The sequence below is a fragment of the Balaenoptera musculus genome, chromosome 1 (assembly GCF_009873245.2).
Source record: "Balaenoptera musculus isolate JJ_BM4_2016_0621 chromosome 1, mBalMus1.pri.v3, whole genome shotgun sequence".
Lineage (NCBI taxonomy): Eukaryota > Metazoa > Chordata > Mammalia > Artiodactyla > Balaenopteridae > Balaenoptera > Balaenoptera musculus.
In genome coordinates, this window is record NC_045785.1 from 73,824,489 (window position 1) to 73,843,181 (window position 18,693).

Consider the following 18,693-nt stretch of genomic DNA (forward strand, 5'->3'; position numbering starts at 1 on the left):
TGAGTCCTCTCCCACATCACTTTTCATCACTACCCCTCTGGTTCAACCCACTATTATTTCTTGCCTCTATTACTGCAATAGCTTCTGGCCTATTTGGCTTCCACCACTGCTATCTGTGATCTATCCCAGAGAGATCAGCCAGAATAATCCTTCAAAAATATGCCTGAATGTTATTGCTCTGCTCAAAACTCTCCAGTAGCTTCCCATTTAATTCATCATGAAAGGCAAAGTTGTTGTAATGTCCTCCGAGCCCTACATCCCCTGTTCCAACCCAGTGGTCATCCTCAGTCATCCTGCTTCTCACCCCCAACTCTCTCTAAACCAGCCACACTGGCATCCTTGCTGTTCCCTGAAAACTCCAAGCACATACTCACCTTGTGGCCTATGCCTAACTCTTCTCTCTCCCTAGAATGTTCTTCCCTCAGAAATCCACAAGGCCACTCTTTTACCAACTCCGGTTCTTTTCCTTGAATGTCACCTTCTCAATAAAATTTACTATATTTAGCACTCTCTCCTGCACTCATAATCTCTTTTATCTGCTTTATTTTTTCATAACATTTGCCACTTTCTAATATATAGAATTTACTTATTTAGTTTATATTTACTATTTATTTTCTGCCTCTCCCACACTCACATTAGAATGCAAGCTCCACAAGTGCAGTAAATTTTTCTGTTTTATTTATTGATGTATCTCAAGTATCTAGAACGGTGCCTAGTACGTAGTAGGTACTCAAAAGATATCTGTTGACTGAATAAATGGTCCGCAGCCTTGACAAACCTAATGCCCCTTTGAACAACAAATGAGTCAATAACCTCTTTACCTTTGTGAAGGGAAAGTCATAAGCTACCTACACATGTAATTTTTTTAAAATTCAAAGCAATGCCTTCACTGTAATATAAAGGAAAAAGTAAACATATGATTCAACATGGAACTGCTCAGGCACCCCTAAACTAAAAGACACAATGAAGTAGTCAGACGCTTGCATCCAATCTGTAGAATCACCATGAAATGGGCAGCACAAAATGGACTGTATTGGTGACTCAAATTCCAGGAACGGCATTGCCATTTCACTGTGTGAAAAAGTTTATGTTTATATATAAAATAGATTCTAGGCTCAGGTAAATATAAACAGGTTTTTCATCCACGTGAATGAGCAGTGGGACAGTCAAGTCACACAGGATGTGGGACAATTCTTTGCTGGGCAGGACTACCCTGGGCATTGCAAGATGTCTAGTGTCTTTGGCCCTACCAATTACATTCCAGTAGTTCCCCATCCGAAATCACTGGGACAAGCAAAATCACTCTGGTAAAATCCCTGGGTTTTAAAATCCTATGGTTCTAATATAATGAACCAAGTACATAAAAAGTGCTTTGTAAACTGCAGAGTGCTCTACAAACGTAAGGTGCAATTATTCACTCTCCCTTTGCATGCCCAGGGCTTCAACTGAGTGAGCCACAGAATAGCTGTTCCAAGCAGAGAATGCCACGTGTGTGTTCGGGGTGAAGGCAGAGTAAGGCCCTAAACAATATGGGCTCGGCCCGGGAAATCTCTACTTGTCATAACTGCCAAAACCCAGCTAAAAACTTCATCAGAGTTGCCACGTGCGAGTCAGACGGAAAGAAAAAATGGTATTAGCCTGAAGACCCCCAATTTAAAAGTCTTTCTAGGAGTGTTTCCCACCTCCAGCTCCCAGGAAGTTTTAAGTTCTTGCAAATGTCCTCCCTTACCTTCTCAACGCCCCGGCCTCGTCCCTTCCCTTCCGGGCCTCTCGGCTTCCGAGCCGCCCCAGCCCTTGGACCCCTACCCCGCCCGCGGAGACTACAAGTCCCGGCGTGCCCCGCGCGCCCGGCCGGCTGCACTGGGGCTGGGCGCGTGGCGGCCGGCGAGCTCTGTGCGGGGTAAAGCCTCCCGGCGCCGGCCATGCGGGGAGGTAAGTGATCCGCTCGTGCTGCGAGCGCGCTGGGAACGTGCCCGTCTTCCCCCCTCTCCAGGATGGAAGGAAACGAAGAAAGCCACAATAAAAACCGCCCTGCCCTCCCTCGTCTCTGCTGTGTGTCCGGTGCTCCTGCAGCTTGTTACACCCCCGAGCGTGGAATCTGTCACCCTGGAGTGGAACTGGGGGCAGAAGCGTGCCCGGCTCCGCGGAGAGCTGCGGCTCACCGGGGGCTGCGGGGCAGAGCTCGCAGGATGGGACCGGGAGGTGGCACGGCTCGGCTGGGCGCACAGCGAGCGCCACACCCCCCTACTCCCTTTCCAAAGACGAGCTCCCCCGGGGAGCCCCCAGTCTCAAGGACGAACGGTTTCCTCTTGAAAGTCTTAGCCAGAAACTTTCCCCTCTGTCTCCAGTGCCACAAGCGAGTCGTTTGGCTATCGGACGGGACCGGCTGGTCCAAGAGGCTCTCTGGCGAGTCTCCTCTGCTGCCCTCTGTTCTGCCCCCACCGCCCCCTCTCCAGGCCCTCCTTAGTTTTCCTTGAGATGCCCTTGGGGACCCGTTGAGCTCGGCCGTGCCCTCGGGCGGCTTCTCGAGATTACTTCTGCAGCCCTGTGCACCCAGGTCTGCGCTCTGCGATGCGGGCTGGATGCGCCTGCGGGCCCACTCCTGGAGACAAGGCCGGCGGGAAGTTCCTGGGGGAGGGCACTGGGCCTCTGGGGGATGAGTGCGGATCAATAAAAGCAGCAGATAGAGGCGCCAGTTTCCCGTCCTTTCTGACCCATCTCCCCTGCTATCTGAGCCCATTCCCAAGTGTCCCCGAAAGTTCTGCTCCAGAATCCTAGCACGAGGATCTCCGAAGTTATTTTAGTACATCCCATGATATCCTGGATCAGAAGGTCTTGTTGGTTTGCATGTGTATCTCTCACTCTACGCTTACACACTACACACACACATACACACAAACACCGTGCACACTACACATTCTGCCAACACACAAATACCACACACTACACACACCACAAACACGCACATATTACACAGCGTACACATAACACTCATCACACACACTGCCTTTATGCTATGCACCACACACAGCCAGACACCACACTACACACAAATACACATAACTTTTATTAGCAGAGAAGAGGGTTAATATCAGTTTGGTGGAGGGAGTGAAGAGGAAGTGGTTGAGTACTAGTATATATACTTATACGCACAAATGTCAGTTTATTCCAAAGTTAGAAACTAGCTGATGAGTGAAACCTCCTGTTGTCAGAATTTGTGGCTCATTTTGTATAAAATGGGATTGATTTTTCACAACACCTCCTGAAACCCATACCCTTGTGTAACAGGCAAACTTTTGATCACAGCAGGCAAGACAGGAAGGGATGTCCTTTTCTATATGTAGGAAGAAATTCCTGGAGAAACTTCACAGAATCCTTTCTCCTGTGAGTGTGTCTAAGGAAGAGTCAGTATAACTACATTTTCTTTGCCTCTTTCCTTTCAAGAGTGGCGTGCTGAACCTGATTTTTTTCTGAGCAGTGGCATGACAGTGCTGTCAGGACACCCTCTTCTCTATCCCTTGCCCTCCGGACTCACAGCCCAGTGCCCTTCCATTTGAATTTAGTTGGAAAACAGTTGAGAAATTTCAGATCAAGCCCAAAAGCATTATGGAATCTGTTGGTGAAAGAGTGCTCTGTCTCCAGAAGAGTTCATCATTTTGATCAGTGGTGGTAAAACAAACAAACAAAAACCCACCTGTTTGAGCCATGCTCAAAAAATGGTACTCAAAAATATAAGAACATTTAGAATTCTTTCCTAAATTATTATTATTTGCTCTTTCAAGGGGGCAATGGCAAAGATGGGCAGAGAGAGCCCTTGAAATTTTTCTCAGCAATGATCTTTCAAGAAGTTGAAAATTTCTAATATAATTTCTGCAATAAGTAAGGGGGAAAAATTGACTTTGAAATTCAGGTTGCAAATTTGGATTATAGTTGCTGATCTTCTAGTACCCTTAAAAAGTACTAAAGAAAAGGGAGGCCAGCAGCTTTCTCCTCAATTCTGCCTGAAGTCTACACACTATTACAGCAGCAGATGACTTTTTCTAGGATCCTTCTTGAGAACCTGTAATTCTCTGCCCTACCTTGAGAGGTTTTGTTGACATCTTGACCTAAAAGTGTGCAAATATTGATTGGTGTTTATTTCACTGACAACCATTTGTGTTTCTAGTGTATGTACAGCACATTTGTGGAATGGGAATGTTTCCCTTGAGCACTAGTTCCCAGCCAAGCAAGCAAGAGAACTGTGAGGTTGACCGGGGTAACTTAATGGAAAGATCATGCCCAGCCCCTACTCCATCTCCCACTTACCAGAACTGGGACCTAGGATGGTGGTGGAAGATACTACGAATTTGGGGGCTGGCATAAGATCTTCTTTTTCCTATGTAACTAATATAGTACCAGGTGCTCATAGAAAATAAGTGTTGAATCTGTTGAATTATGCTTTTTACACAACTGGGATAAACAATTAAAATGAAACCTCCCAGACTAATTGTTTTTGTTTTGTAGAATAAGGTTTGTTTTATTTTGAATTTTTTGCTGACTTCATCTGGTAGGATGAACGCCAAAATTAAAGAATGTGGGCGTTCTCAGGAGATCTGGTCATCTACTTTGCATCCTCTCTGAAATATGTTACTTCCTGCATAATGAAATAAAAGGATTTTCAGCTGGGCAGTGCTTGCCTTATTCACACAAAGAGATTACTTAAAAGCCAGCCCTGGAAACTTTGTTGGCGATTCTCAACTAGGAAGAAAGGGTAACAGGACTGCAGCTTCTGGGTGTTCACTGGGTATAGCGCATAAGCACCAGGCTTTCTCTTATTTTCTCTTTTCTCCTACAGGAAAAAAAAAGAAATAGTTTGACACATGGCATTCATGCTCAGAACAGCAGCAAAGACATATGATGCAGAAACAATGAAGGGGAGGGAGAAAATAAGAGGCTCTTGATATAGCTTGTTTTTCTTTGAACAAGACAGGTGCAGGGAGAATTCTGCAGTTTGGAGACTCATGATTCATTCACTTCCACTAATTGTGCTGAAGGTAGTTAGCAAAAGTGAACAGGCACACTGTAGCTTTAAAAAGTCAGCCATGAACCAGAAGGCAGTTGGTGCAGCTTGTGTGTGATTCCTAACGTCATGTTGGCTGAGAGCCAGCCTGGTTTTATTTCACTGTGTCAAATTGTACCTCCTTATTGAATTCCTTTGCCAGCCTACTTTGTGAAAGAAAACATTGGGGTTTCTTTGGCTGTTCTTGATAAGCCTATAAAAAATGACATGTTTTAGTTGCTTCTAGGTAGGTTTTCTTTTTACTCTTCCACAAGAAAAAGAAAATAATAATAATAATAAGACAATGTAGTGTGGTGTTGCAGAGTATCATTGTGAGTGTTTTGTTTTGTTTTGTTTCTGAGATGCTTAGAAAATGGTGAATGTGTAACAGTTTCCAACTGAAGTGAAATCATTCTTTTGGCATGGAGCAAGCAGCACTATCTTCTGTCTACTCTGTAACGGTGTGTGGATGTATGTTAATATCTATATGTATCTTAAATGTTGGATTTCTCTATGGATGATCTAAGTGGTTTAGCGACTGGAAGTTTGTGTGTGTGTGTGTGTGTGTGTGTGTGTGTGCGTGCGCGTGTATGTATCAGCAGTGAAGATAATCCCACACTTACAGTATTATTTGTTAATCATCTACTTCTCTAACAGTGATAAAATCTTGTGAATATACTAAATGATGCACTTGTCATGTCAGAGTAATCCCTAGGGGAAGGAGTGCCGAAGTATAAAGTGATTTGAGAGGAAATGTATTTAATTTATGGCTTCAGCTGCAGAAGAACAAGCATGTTTCAGAACTAGTTTTTTTTTTTTTTTCCAGCAGTTTTGTTCATAGATTTTTCATCTTGCTAATTGCATATTAATTGTGGAGGGATTTTATTTTTTCAGTCCTCTTCCTACTAAACAAAAAGACAAAGTGATGGATGCTACTATATCTCCTTGAATGTTTTGATGATTTTTATATAAATCTAACGAGTTGCCTACCCTCTCTTACACACACACACACACACACACACACACACACACACACACACACACCCCAGCACCACCTTTCTGTGCTAAGGGCTATCTGACATTTTTGTGAGCTTCCAGATTCACCACAGCGTGGCCATCTCACAGACAGGTTTTTGAGGTTTTCATTGAGAATATGTGAGGTAGGGGAATACTTGCTGACGAAAGCTTTAAGTGCTCTTTTGCATCTCAATGAAAAAATAGAGGAGCAGTGGGAGTGGACAGAAAAACAAATACAGTAAGAAAAGAAGAAATCATAGCCCGTGGTGGGAAGGGGAGGAAAAGGGGGATTGTTTTTCTCGACTTTGACTCATTTATAAGTTGCAATGTCTTAAGTGAGAGCTTGGCACCCGGAGGAAGCTGTGCCAGTTCACACAGCACTTGTTTTGAACGAGGATTCAATTTCATTTGCAAATGCTTATTGTCAAGGCAGGGAGTGCCAGTACAGATGAAAGCACCCCAATACGTCTCCTCCAGTTCTTTAGGTTTAATCACGTCTCTCCAGTCTCTGAGGGAACTAGAGATGTAAGCAAACATACGTGAACTGGTGTGAGGCTGTAAAAGGGACCATTATGTTTCCGATTCAGAATATATATTCTTCTCTTACTTTCTAAGAATTAAACACAAGCTTTTCTCCCTTATTGATTAGTTGCTGAAGTAAAGGAACCCTGCAGCTTCCCCATGCTATCTGTTGACATGGAAAACAAGGAAAATGGCTCTGTCGGTGTAAAAAAGTAAGTGAAACTGGCTTGTGAGTTCTGCTTCTACAAACAACAGAGGGACTTGGGTTCTATTTTTATACTTCTTGCTTATCGACTACAATACACTGTTTGGGGGTTGTCTTGGTTGATTGGTCTACACTGGCCACCAGCCTCCCCTCTCCCTCCAGCCCCAACTGCCTTTTTCTGTATCCATTTCTAAGACAGAGATGACTCAGACATCAAACTGTGCATCAAGGTTTAGTGTATCAGCCTTTGGAACAGGGCAGGTTGAAGATTCCAGCCTTGAGTTCTGTATACTGAAACAAAAACCCAGAGCAAACATAGACTCTGCCTCCCAAGTCCACAGGCTACACGGAGGGGTGGGGTGGTGGTAGGAGGAAACAGAAAAGAGAGCGTGAGTCTTTTTTAATAAAATCACCCCTCTCAAAACTGAAAGCTATAGGGAGAGAAGGAAAAAAGTGTCAGTAAGAATACTAAGTTTAACGACTTCTCTGTCCTAATTTTATGAACTTGAATGTGAAACATTTCCATATATACCATAGTCTTCTCTTTTTACATCTGTTCTTATAGTTGAAACTTGTGTTTATATTTATTGTGACTTATATGCTTGATTCTTTTTTTTTTTTTTTTTTTTTTTTTTTTTTAAACAAGAAAATTTAGTTGCATTATGTAGCGTATTCTGAAACACGCTACATATTTCAGACTAACTCATAAAATATCTGTAAGTATATGAAAAAAATGTATATTCTCTTTTAGGAGTTACATTTTAGCTATAACCACTTTGCTTACAAGGAAAAAGTATGTTCCGAGACGGTGCTGTCTGTTTCATTTTTCCCATGTCAGTTAGTTTAAAATTGCCTTCAACTTGAGCTTTGGAAGAAACTAATTAAATGTAATCCATAGAAGCTGTGATACCTAAGTGAGGAAATAGTGTGCTATATATGTTTATGAATAGAAGGTGTATTTTACATTAAACTTACATTAAACTTAATAAAATCTGCTTTTAAAACTTCTCCCGTAATTTATATATCAGTGCCATGCTACCATGCTTATTCCCAGTTCTGAAGTTTGGGGTAAGTAGAGGGAGGAAGAATGAAAGAAACAGATGTTTTTTAATGTTAGTTAGATCAGCTGCTTCGAATAGTACTCTGAGTGGTGATGAAAATGTCCTACACTTGTACTGTCCACAATGATAGCCATGGCCTGCACGTGGCAGTTAAAAACTTGAAATGTGACTAGTGTAACTGATGAACTGAACTTTTAATTTTACTCAGTTTAAATCAACTTTAAAAGTTGACAGCTTCATTGAAATATAACTGACATATAATAAACTGCATGTGTTTAAAGTATAAAATTTGATAAGTATTGACATTTGTATACAGCCATGAAACCATTACCAAAATTAGCATAAACATATCTATCACCCACAAAGGTTCCTCATAAACCTTTGTAATTTCTCCTTCCTGCCCTTCCCTTCCCTCATATCCCCAGGCAACCACTGATAAGCTATCACTGTAGATTAGTTTACTTTTTCTAGATTTTTATATAAATGGAATTATTCATAATGTACTTTTTTGGGAGGAGGGAATGGGTCTGATTTCTTTCACCCAGAATAATTAATTTGGGATTTATTCATGTTATAGTGTGTATCAATAGTTTGTTGCTTTTTATTACTGAATAGTATTTTATTGTATGGATATACAATACTTTGTTCACTGTTTATCCACCCACTTGTCGCTGGACATTTGGGTCGTTTCCATTTTTTTAGGGATTACAATTAAAGCCGCTTTGGTTACTTGTGTACAGGTCTATGTGTGGACATACTCATTTCTCTTGGATAAATCTCTGGGAATGAAGTGGCTGGGCTGTGTGGTAGGTGTATGTTAAACTTTGTAAGAAATTGCCAAACTGTTTTCCGAACTAGTTGTCCCATTTTACATTCCCACCAGCAGTGTGAGCATTCCGGTTGTTCTATATGCTCAGGAACTTGGTGTGATCACTGCTCTTTATTTCACTTGGTGTGGTTTTAATTATCAATTCCCTAATGACAGATGATATTGAGCATTTTTTCATGTGCTTATTTTATCCATAGATCTTCTTAAGTACTGTTCAAATCTTTTGCCCATTTCTTATTGGGCTGGTTTTTTAATATATTATTGTGTAGAGTTTTTATGTATTCTGGATACAGCTCCTTTATCATATACATGATTTGAAAATATTTTCTTGTGGTGTGTGATTTGTTTTTTTTTTTTTCATTCTCTCTACAGTGCCTTTCAAAGAGCAGAAGTTTTAAATTTTGATGAAGTCCAGTTTATAAATTTTTTATTTTATGGATAGTGCTTTTGGTGTCATATCTAAGAAATATTTGCCTCACCCAAGGTCACAAAGATTTTCTCTTATGTTTTCTTAGATTTGGGACTATGATTTTTGAGTTAATTTTTGTGCATGGTGTGGGATAAGGATTAAAGTCTTTCTTTTGGTGGTGGTCATGGTGGTTGTGTTTTTTGCCTGTGGATATCCAGTTGTTCCAGCACCATTTGTTGAATTGTCTCTGCAACTTTGTTGAAAAATAATTGATCATATATGTGTAGATCTATTTCTGGACTCTATTTTATTCAAATGATATTTTTGTATATATTTATGCCAATACAACACTGTTTCGATAACTATAGCTTTATAATAAATCTTGAAATCAGGTAGTATTAGCCATCCAACTTGTTCTTTTTGGAGCTAGTTTTGGCACTCCTAGTCCTCTGAATTTCCATATAAATTTTAGAATCAGCTTGTCAATTTCTACCAGAAAGATGCCTGCTGGTGATTTGATTGGCATTGCATTGAATTATAGATCAATTTAAGGAGAATTGACATCTTAGCAATATCACGTTTTCCTACTCATTAACATAGCATTTTTCTCTGTTAACTTAGGTCTTCCTTAATTTCTCTCAGCAATGTTTTATAGTTTTCAGTGTGCAGGTCTTACACATCTTTTGTCTATATCCCTACATGTTTCATATTTTTATGCTATTATTAATGGTAGTGCTTTTAAAATTTAAATTTCCAGTTGTTTGTTGTAGTATATAGAAATACAATTGATTTTTTTTTATATTGACCTTGTATCCTACAACCTTGCTAAACTCACTTATTACTTCTAGTGGCTTTTTCATAGATTCTATCAGATATTTAACATAGACAGTTATGTCTTGTGAGTAAAGACAGTTTTACTTTTTCCTTCCCAGTGTGGATGCCTTTCATTTCTTTTATTTTACCTTATTGCACTGAATAGGACCTCCAGTAAGAAGCTGAATAGAAGTGGTGAGATTAGACATCCTAATTTTGTTCCTGATGTTAAGAGAAAACATTTACTCTTTTTCTTGTCTTTGTTCTTCTGTATAAATGTGTCTTTCTTTTCTGTCTGCTTTTAAAATTTTCTCTTTATCGTTTATTTTTGAGCAATTTGATTATGAGACTCCATGTAGTTTTCTTCATCTTTCTTGTGTTTGAAGTTTGTTTTGTGTTTTGGATTTGTGGACTTAGTTTTCATCAAGTTTAGAAGTTTTCAACCATTATTTTTCAAATTTTTTTTAGTCCCCCTCCACTTCTCCTTTGGGGACTCCAGTTATAGGTTTATTTAATCGCTTGATATTGCCCCACAATTCACTGATGCCCTGTTAATTTTTTTCCAGTCCTTTTTCTGTGTTTCATTTTGGATAGTTTCTACTGCCTCCCCTTCAAGTTCACTAATCTTTTCTTCTGAAATATATAATCTCTTGTTAATCCCACCCAATGCATTTTTCATTTCAGACGATGTAGTTTTCACCTCTAGAAGTTCAACTTGGTCTTTTTTTTATATCTTCCATGTCTTCACTTAACATGTTCTTCCCTCTAGCTTCTGAACATATGAAATATAGTCATAATAATTGTTTCAACGTCCTTGTCTACTAATTCTATCATTTCTCAGTCAGTTTCAGTTGATTGGCTTTTCTCTTCATTATGGGTCATATTTTTCTGCTTCTTTGCGTGCCTGGTAATTTTTTATTGTAAGTCAGGCATTGTGAATTTTACTTTGTTGGGTGTTGGATATTTTTGTATTCCTATAAATATTCCTGATCTTTGTCCTGGGATGTGCCTAAATTACTTGGAAACAAACAATTTGATTCTTTTAAGCATTGTTGTGCAGGACCAGAGCTGTGTTTAATCTAAGGGTATTTTTCCCCTTTTATTGAAGTAAGACCCATCTTTGTACTCTAACCAATGCTCCTGAATGATGAGATTTTCCTCTCTGGCAGATGGAAACAGGCACCATTCCCATCTCTGTGTGATCTCTAAGGATTGTTGTCTCTTTTTCATGGTTCTTTCCCCAGCCTCTTTCCTCATGTGTATGTGATAATTAGTACTCCGCTGAGCACTTGACGGGAAGCCTCTACACCTCTCCAGAGTTCTCTCTGTGTAGCTCTCTCCTCTCTAGAACTCTTTCCCGGGCACAGCCTAAAATATCTCTTCAGGCAGTAAGTGGATACGGCTTACCTTGCTTGTTTCCCATCCCTCAGGGATCACTGTTCTTTATTGCCTATGTCCAATGCCTTGAGTGCCATTCTCACATATCTTGTCTAATTTTTTAGTTGTTTTAGGCAGAAGGGTAAATCTGGGCCCTGTTACTCCATCTTGATCAGAAATAGAAGTTCCAGTTAATTTATATAGCCAAGTGGCTATCGGCTAACCTGTTGGGCAGGGTAGAGTTCGATTATAATACAGAATTCCTAAAACATAGAGTCTTAAGGCTCTTTCTGAGATCTGCCCAAATTGGGGCTCACAGTTGCTTCCATTTTGTTTTCCAGGTATGGAAAATATAGTTGCTTTACTAGGGAATGTACTTCACAAAGGGTCATTTCCAAAGAAGCCTAGGATAATGGCTCTTATTCACTGGCCACATGCTCCTGATCAGAGCTTTAGTTTTATAAGGCTACTATTTATGGTGTCCCTTTTCTGTGTCTAGCACTTTGTGTGAGCCTTGTTAATCCTCACAACCATATTTTGAGGTATGTGCTATAATTCCCACTTTATAGTGGAGAATACCAAAGCTCCAGGAGGTATAAGACCTTTTAAGAGTTCACAGCTAAGAAGTGCTGGTGTTGGTACTCAGGTTCTGAAGCCTCAGTCCTTTCTTCTGCACTAGGGTGACTAGGTTGTTTAAAGGTGGCTTTCAGTCACTTTCACCAAAGGCATGGCTCTCACTACCAGGAGTCTATAGAAGCCTATTTTTGTCTCCAAGATTTGCAGATGTTGCAAACATTCAAAAATATGACCATAACAAAGACAGGACTTCCTTTCCAAAATGGCATATTTCTTCTAAGTACAGAGTATTTTAAAGTCTGTTCTAAGTACTAGGCCAGTGATTTCTCAAACTTGAGTTTGTGTCACTTGGAAATACAGATTGCTGGGCCACATCTCCAGAGTTTCTGATTCAGCCCGGGAATTTGCCTTTTAACATGTTCTCTGGTGATGTTGATGCTGATAATCCAGAGACTTTGGAAAACAATTTGGCATTATTTTCAAGTGTAGAACCATAAAATATTTTATAACTCAGCAATTCCGTTTCTGGATATATACAAGTGCTGCTCAGTAGAAATGATATTTGAGCCATGTATGTAACTTAAAATTTTCTAGTGGTCATATTTAAACAGATGAAATTAATTTTAGTACATTTTATATTTGACTGAAAATACCCAAGATGTTATCATTTTGAACTGTAATCAATATAGCATATTATGAATGAGATAGTTTACATTTTTTGTGCTAAATTTTATAAATCCACTATGTATTTTATACTTAGAGTATGTCTCAATTTGGATGCCAAATTTTTATCAGAAATGCTTGATCTCTATTAGATTTCATAAAATTTGCAATCGAAAAAGCAGAATCACATACCCTAATAATTCCAAACATACCTAAAAGTCCCAATACATTAATCACGTACCAAAAAATTATTTTCTCTTAATATATGCATGTACATTAACACAACTGGTTCTTTTTTTTAGAAGATTTGATTTGACTTTGAAGCAATAACATATCAGTTTCAAAACTATCTCTGTCCAAGTTAAATAACTTTACTGATACTTAAGTCATATTTTTAACATTAAATTCAAAAAGGTATTGCATAAATTTATAAGCAACTATAAATTTATCAATGTCAGCAAAGCATTCTTCAAATTTTTCTTAAAATTGATTTATGTTAGAAAATGTGTAAAATTAATTTCACTGTAATGTACTCTGAAAAGTTTCAGTTTTAACACGAAATTTTGTGCCTGTTTAGCTTGGTTAGCTAGGTTACAAATCAGCATTTCCTTTTTTTTTAGGAGCTTCAAATTAAGCTCATTTACATGTAGTCTGATATCAATGAGAAAATATAAATTACTCTGCCATTTTTTTGTCTTTAAGTATTTTTTTGTCTTTAATTATTGAATATTTGAAAAGCATTTTTTTGTTTTAATGAAATCTTGAATTGGACTTAACAATACAATAAATCTTTGTATATTTCTTCCATGACTTAACCAATAAGTACAGGCAAAGAACACAGATATTAAATGTATTGTGTTCTATTTCTTTTAAGAGTTCCATTGTCTGGCATTGATCCATAGCATTTGCAAATATTTACTGAATGATTTAACAATGGTATCCATGACACTTTTCAGGAATCTGCTTTAGAAGACTGAACATGAGTATCATACAGATACAGAATCAGCTCAGATTCTGTTTAAAATCACTTCAAGATGTTTCACTGTACATTTAATTTTGATTACAGGTGACTAATGTCATCAATTCTTTTTGACTGTTGAGAAGCAAGTTATCAAGTTCCCTATGTCTTTGCTAAAAATGTCTCTTAATATTGTCCATTTTTTGCACAGCAAACAAATAGCTTTTTTCCTTTTGCTCTGCTCCAACAAATTGCAATTGCTGTTTATCATGAGATTTCCAACATACTTTCAGCCAGGCTCCTTTTTCTTTACTGTTCTGGTTCTACTGCCAGTTTCTGCATCTCCTTTTGATTCTGCATCTGTAGTATGCCTCCTTTTCATTATTTTACTTTGTTTTATTTTTATTGGAGTATAGTTGCTTTACACTGCTGTGTCAGTTTCTGCTATACAGCAAAGTGAATCAGCCATACGTATACATATATCCCCTCTTTTTTGGATTTCCTTGCCATTTAGGTCACCACAAGACACTTAGTAGAGTTCCCTATGCTATACAGTAGGTTCTCATTAGTTACCTATTTTATACTTAGTGGGGTATATATGTCAATCCCAGTGTGCCAATTCATCCCACCACCCCCTTCCCTCTTGGTATTCCATACACTCGTTCTCTACAACTGTGTCTTTATTTCTCCTTTGCAAATAAGATCATCTAAACCATTTTTCTAGATTCCACATATATGCATGAATATACTATACTTGTTTTTCTCTTTCTGACCTCACTATGAATGACAGTCTCTAGGTCCACCCAGGTCTCTGGAAATAACACAATTTCGTTCCTTTTTATGACTGAGTAATATTCCATTCTATATATGTACCACATCTTCTTTAACCATTCCTCTGTTGATGGACACCTGGGTTGCTTCCATGTCCTGGCTATTGTAAATAGTGCTGCAATGAACATTTGGATGTATGTGTCTTTTTGAATTATGGTTTTCTCTGGATATATGCCCAGTAGTGGGATTGCTGGATCATATAGTAGTTCTATTTTTAGTTTTTTAAGAACGTCCATACTGTTCTCCATAGTGGCTTTGTCAATTTACATTCCCATCAACAGTGTAAGACGGTTCCCTTTTCTCCACACCCTCTCCAGCATTTATTGTTTGTAGATTTTTTAATGATGGCCATTCTGACTGGTGTGGGTTGATACCTTATTGTAGTTTTGATTTGCATTTCTCTAATAATTAGTGATATTGAGAATCTTTTCATGTGTTTGTTGGCCATCTGTATGTCTTCTTTGGAGAAATGTCTATTTAGATCTTCTGCCCATTTTTGGATTGGGTTGTTTGTTTTTTTGATATTGAGCTGCATGGGCTGTTTGTATATTTTGGAGATGAATCCTTTGTCAGTTGCGTCATTTGCAAATATTTTCTCCCAATCTGAGGGTTGTCTTTTCGTCTTGTTTATGGTTTCCTTGGCTGTGCAAAAGCTTTTAAGTTCCATTAGGACCCATTTGTTATTTTTGGTTTTATTTTCATTACTCTATGAGGTGAGTCAAAAACGATCTTGCTGCAATTTATGTCAAAGAATGTTCTGCCTATGTTTTCCTCTCAGAGTTTCATAGTGTCTGGCCTTACATTTAGGTCTTCAATCCATTTTGAGTTTATTTTTCTGTATGGTGTTAGGGAGTGTTCTAATTTCATTCTTTTACATGTAGCTGTCCAGTTTTCCCAGCACCACTTATTAAAGAGACTGTCTTTTCTCCACTGTATATTCTTGTCTCCTTTGTCACAGATTAGCTGACCATAGGTACGTGGGTTTATCTCTGGTCTTTCCATCCTGTTGCTTTGATCTCTATTTCTGTTTTTGTGCCAGTACCATACTGTCTTGATTACTGTAGCTTTGTAGTATAGTCTGAAATCTGGGAGCCTGATTCCCCCAGCTTCATTTTTCTTTCTCAAGGCTGCTTTGGCCATTCGGAGTCTTTTGTGTTTCTATACAAATTGTAAAATATTTTGTTCTAGTTCTGTGAAAAATGTCATTGGTAATTTGATAGGGCACAATATTGATTCTTCCAATCCAAGAACATGGTATATCTCTCTATCTGTTTGTGTCATCCTTGATTTCTTTCATCAGTATCTTATAGTTTTCAGCATACAGGTCTTTTGCCTCCTTAGGTAGGTTTATTCCTAGGTTTTTTATTCTTTTGAATGTGATGGTAAATGGAATTGTTTCCTTCATTTCTCTTTCTGATCTTGCATAGTTAGTGTATAGGAATGCAAGAGATTTCTGTGCATTTATTTTGTATCCTGCAACTTTACTAAATTCATTGATTAGCTCTAGTAGTTTTCTGGTAGCGTCTTTAGGATTCTCTATGTATAGTATCATGTCATCTGCAAAGAGTGACAGTTTTCCTTCTTTTCCGATTTGGATTCCTTTTATTTCTTTTTCTTCTCTGATTGCCGTGGCTAAAACTTCCAAAACTATGTTGAATAATAGTGGTGAGAGTGGGCAACCTTGGCTTGCTCCTGATCTTAGAGGAAATGGTTTCAGTTTTTCACTATTGAGAACGATGTTGGCTGTGGGTTTGTCATATATGGCCTTTATTATGTTGAGGTAGGTTCCCTCTATGCCCACTTTCTGGAGAGTTTTTATCATAAATGGGTGTTAAATTTTGTCAAAAGATTTTTCTGCATCTACTCAGATGACCATATGGTTTTTATTCTTCAGTTTGTTAATATGGTGTATCACATTGATTGATTTGCATATATTGAAGAATCCTTGCATCCCTGGGATAAATCCCACTTGATCATGGTGTATGATCCTTTTTATGTGTTGTTGGTTTTGGTTTGCTAATATTTTGTTGAGGATTTTGCATCTATGTTCATCAGTGATATTGACCTGTAATTTTCTTTTTCTGTGATGTCTTTGTCTGGTTTTGGTATCAGGGTGATGGTGGCCTCGTAGAATGAGCTTGGGAGTGTTCCTCCCTCTGCAATATTTTGGAAGAGTTTGAGAAGGATAGCTGTTAGCTTTTCTCTAAATGTTTGATAAAATTCACCTGTGAAGCCATCTGGTCCTGGACTTTTGTTTGTTGGAAGATTTTTAATCACAGTTCAATTTTATTATTTGTGATTGGTCTGTTCATATTTTCTATTTCTTCCCAGTTCAGTCTTGGAAGGTTGTGCTTTTCTAAGAATTTGTCCATTTCTTCCAGGTTGCCATTTTATTGGCATAGAGTTGCTTGTAGTAGTCTCTCATGATCCTTTGTATTTCTGCAGTATCAGTTGTAATCTGTCCTTTTTCATTTCTAATTTTATTGATTTGAGTCCTCTCCCTTTTTTTCTTGATGATTATGGCTGAAGATTTATCGATTTTGTTTATCTTCTCAAAGAACCAGAACCAGCTTTTAGTTTCATTGATCTTTGCTATTGTTTTCCTCATTTCTATTTCATTTATTTCTGCTCTGATCTTTATGATTTCTTTTCTTCTACTAACTTTAGGGGTTTTTTTGTTCTTGTTTCTCTAGTTGCTTTAGGTGTAAGTTTAGGTTGTTTATTTGAGATTTTTCTTGTTTCTTGAGGCAGGATTTTATTGCTATAAACTTGCCTCTTAGAACTGCTTTTGCTGCCTTCCATAGGTTTTCGGTCATCGTGTTTTCATTGTCATTTGTTTGTATGTATTTTTTGATTTCCTCTTTGATTTCTTCAGTGATCTCTTAGTTATTTAGTAGCATAGTGTTTAGCCTCCATGTGTTTGCGTTTTTTACAGTTTTTTTCCTTTAATTGATTTCTATTCTCATAGCACTGTGGTCAGAAAAGATGCTTTACACAATTTCAATTTTCTTAAGTTTACTGAGGCTTGATTTGTGACCCAAGATGTGATCTATCCTGGAGAATGTTCTGAGAAGAAAGTGTATTTTGCTGCTTTCAAATGGAATGTCTTATAAATATCAATTAAGTCTATCTGGTCTAATGTCTCATTGAAGGCTTGCATTTCCTTATTAATTTTCTGTCTGGATGATCTGTCCATTGGTGTAAGTGGTGTGTTAAAGCACCCAACTATTATTGTGTTACTGTCGATTTCCCCTTTTATGGCTGTTAGCATTTGCCTTACGTATTGAGGTGCTCCAATGTTGGGTGCATAAATATTTACAATTGTTATATCTTCTTCTTGGATTGATCACTTGATCATTATGTAGTGTCCTTCTTTGTCTCTTGTAATAGTCTTTATTTTAAAGTCTATTTTGTCTGATGTGAGTATTGCTACTCCAGCTTTCTTTTGATTTCCATTTGCATGGAATATCTTTTTCCATCCCCTCACTTTTAGTCTGTATGTGTCCCTAGGTCTGAAGTGGGTCTCTTATAGGCAGCATATATATGCGTCTTTTTGTATCCATTCAGCCAGTCTGTGTCTTTTGGTTGGAGCATTTAATCCATTTACATTTAAGGTAATTATCGATATGTATGTTCCTATTACTATTTCCTTAATTGTTTTGGGTTTGTTTTTGTAGGTCTTTTTCTTCTCTTGTGTTTCCCACCTAGAGAAGTTCCTTTAGCATTTGTTTTAAAGCTGGTTTGGTGGTTCTGAATTCTCTTAGCTTTTGCTTGTCTGTAAAACTTTTGATTTCTCTGTCAAATCTGAATGAGATCCTTGCTGGGTAGAGTAATCTTGGTTGTAGGTTTTTCGCTTTCATCACTTTAAATATATCCTGACACTCCCTTCTGGCCTGCAGAGTTTCTGCTGAAACATCAGCTGATAACCTTACAGGGATTCCCTTTTATGTTATTTGTTGCTTTTCCCTGCTGCTTTTAAAATATTTTCTTTGTATTTAGTTTTTATTGGTTTGATTAACATGTGTCTGGGCATGTTTCTCCTTGGGTTTATCCTGTATGGGACTCTCTGCACTTCCTGGAGTTTGGTGACTGTTTCCTTTCCCATGTTAGAGAAGTTTTCAACTATAATCACTTCAAATATTTTCTGGAACACTTTCTCTTTCTCTTCTTTTTCTAAGACCCCTATAATTCGAATGTTGGTGTGTTTAATGTTGTCCCAGTGGTCTCTGAGACTGTCCTCAATTCTTTTCATTCTTTTTTCTTTATGCTGCTCCCTGGCAGTTATTTCCACCATTTTATCTTCCAGCTCACTTAACCATTCTTCTGCCTCAGTTATTCTGCTATTGATTCCTTCTGGTGTATTTTTCATTTCAGTTATTGTGTTGTTCATCACT

The 18,693-nt window shown here is 38.2% G+C and overlaps 1 protein-coding gene across 3 annotated transcripts in view; it reads left to right on the forward strand.

The window, feature by feature from the left end:
- Positions 1-1,882: 1,882 nt before the first annotated feature.
- Positions 1,883-18,693, forward strand: part of SAMD13 (sterile alpha motif domain containing 13) — a 52,131-nt gene continuing 35,320 nt past the window's right edge. The window contains exons 1-2 of one of the 3 annotated variants that reach the window (XM_036844436.1): positions 1,883-1,932; positions 6,705-6,789. In XM_036844436.1, coding sequence (XP_036700331.1) covers positions 1,923-1,932; positions 6,705-6,789 — 95 coding nt within the window. In that variant the 5' untranslated portion in view covers positions 1,883-1,922. Of the gene's footprint in view, positions 1,933-5,211; positions 5,286-6,146; positions 6,199-6,704; positions 6,790-18,693 lie in introns of those variants that run through there. The other 2 variants (XM_036844444.1, XM_036844452.1) reach the window with 2 other exon arrangements.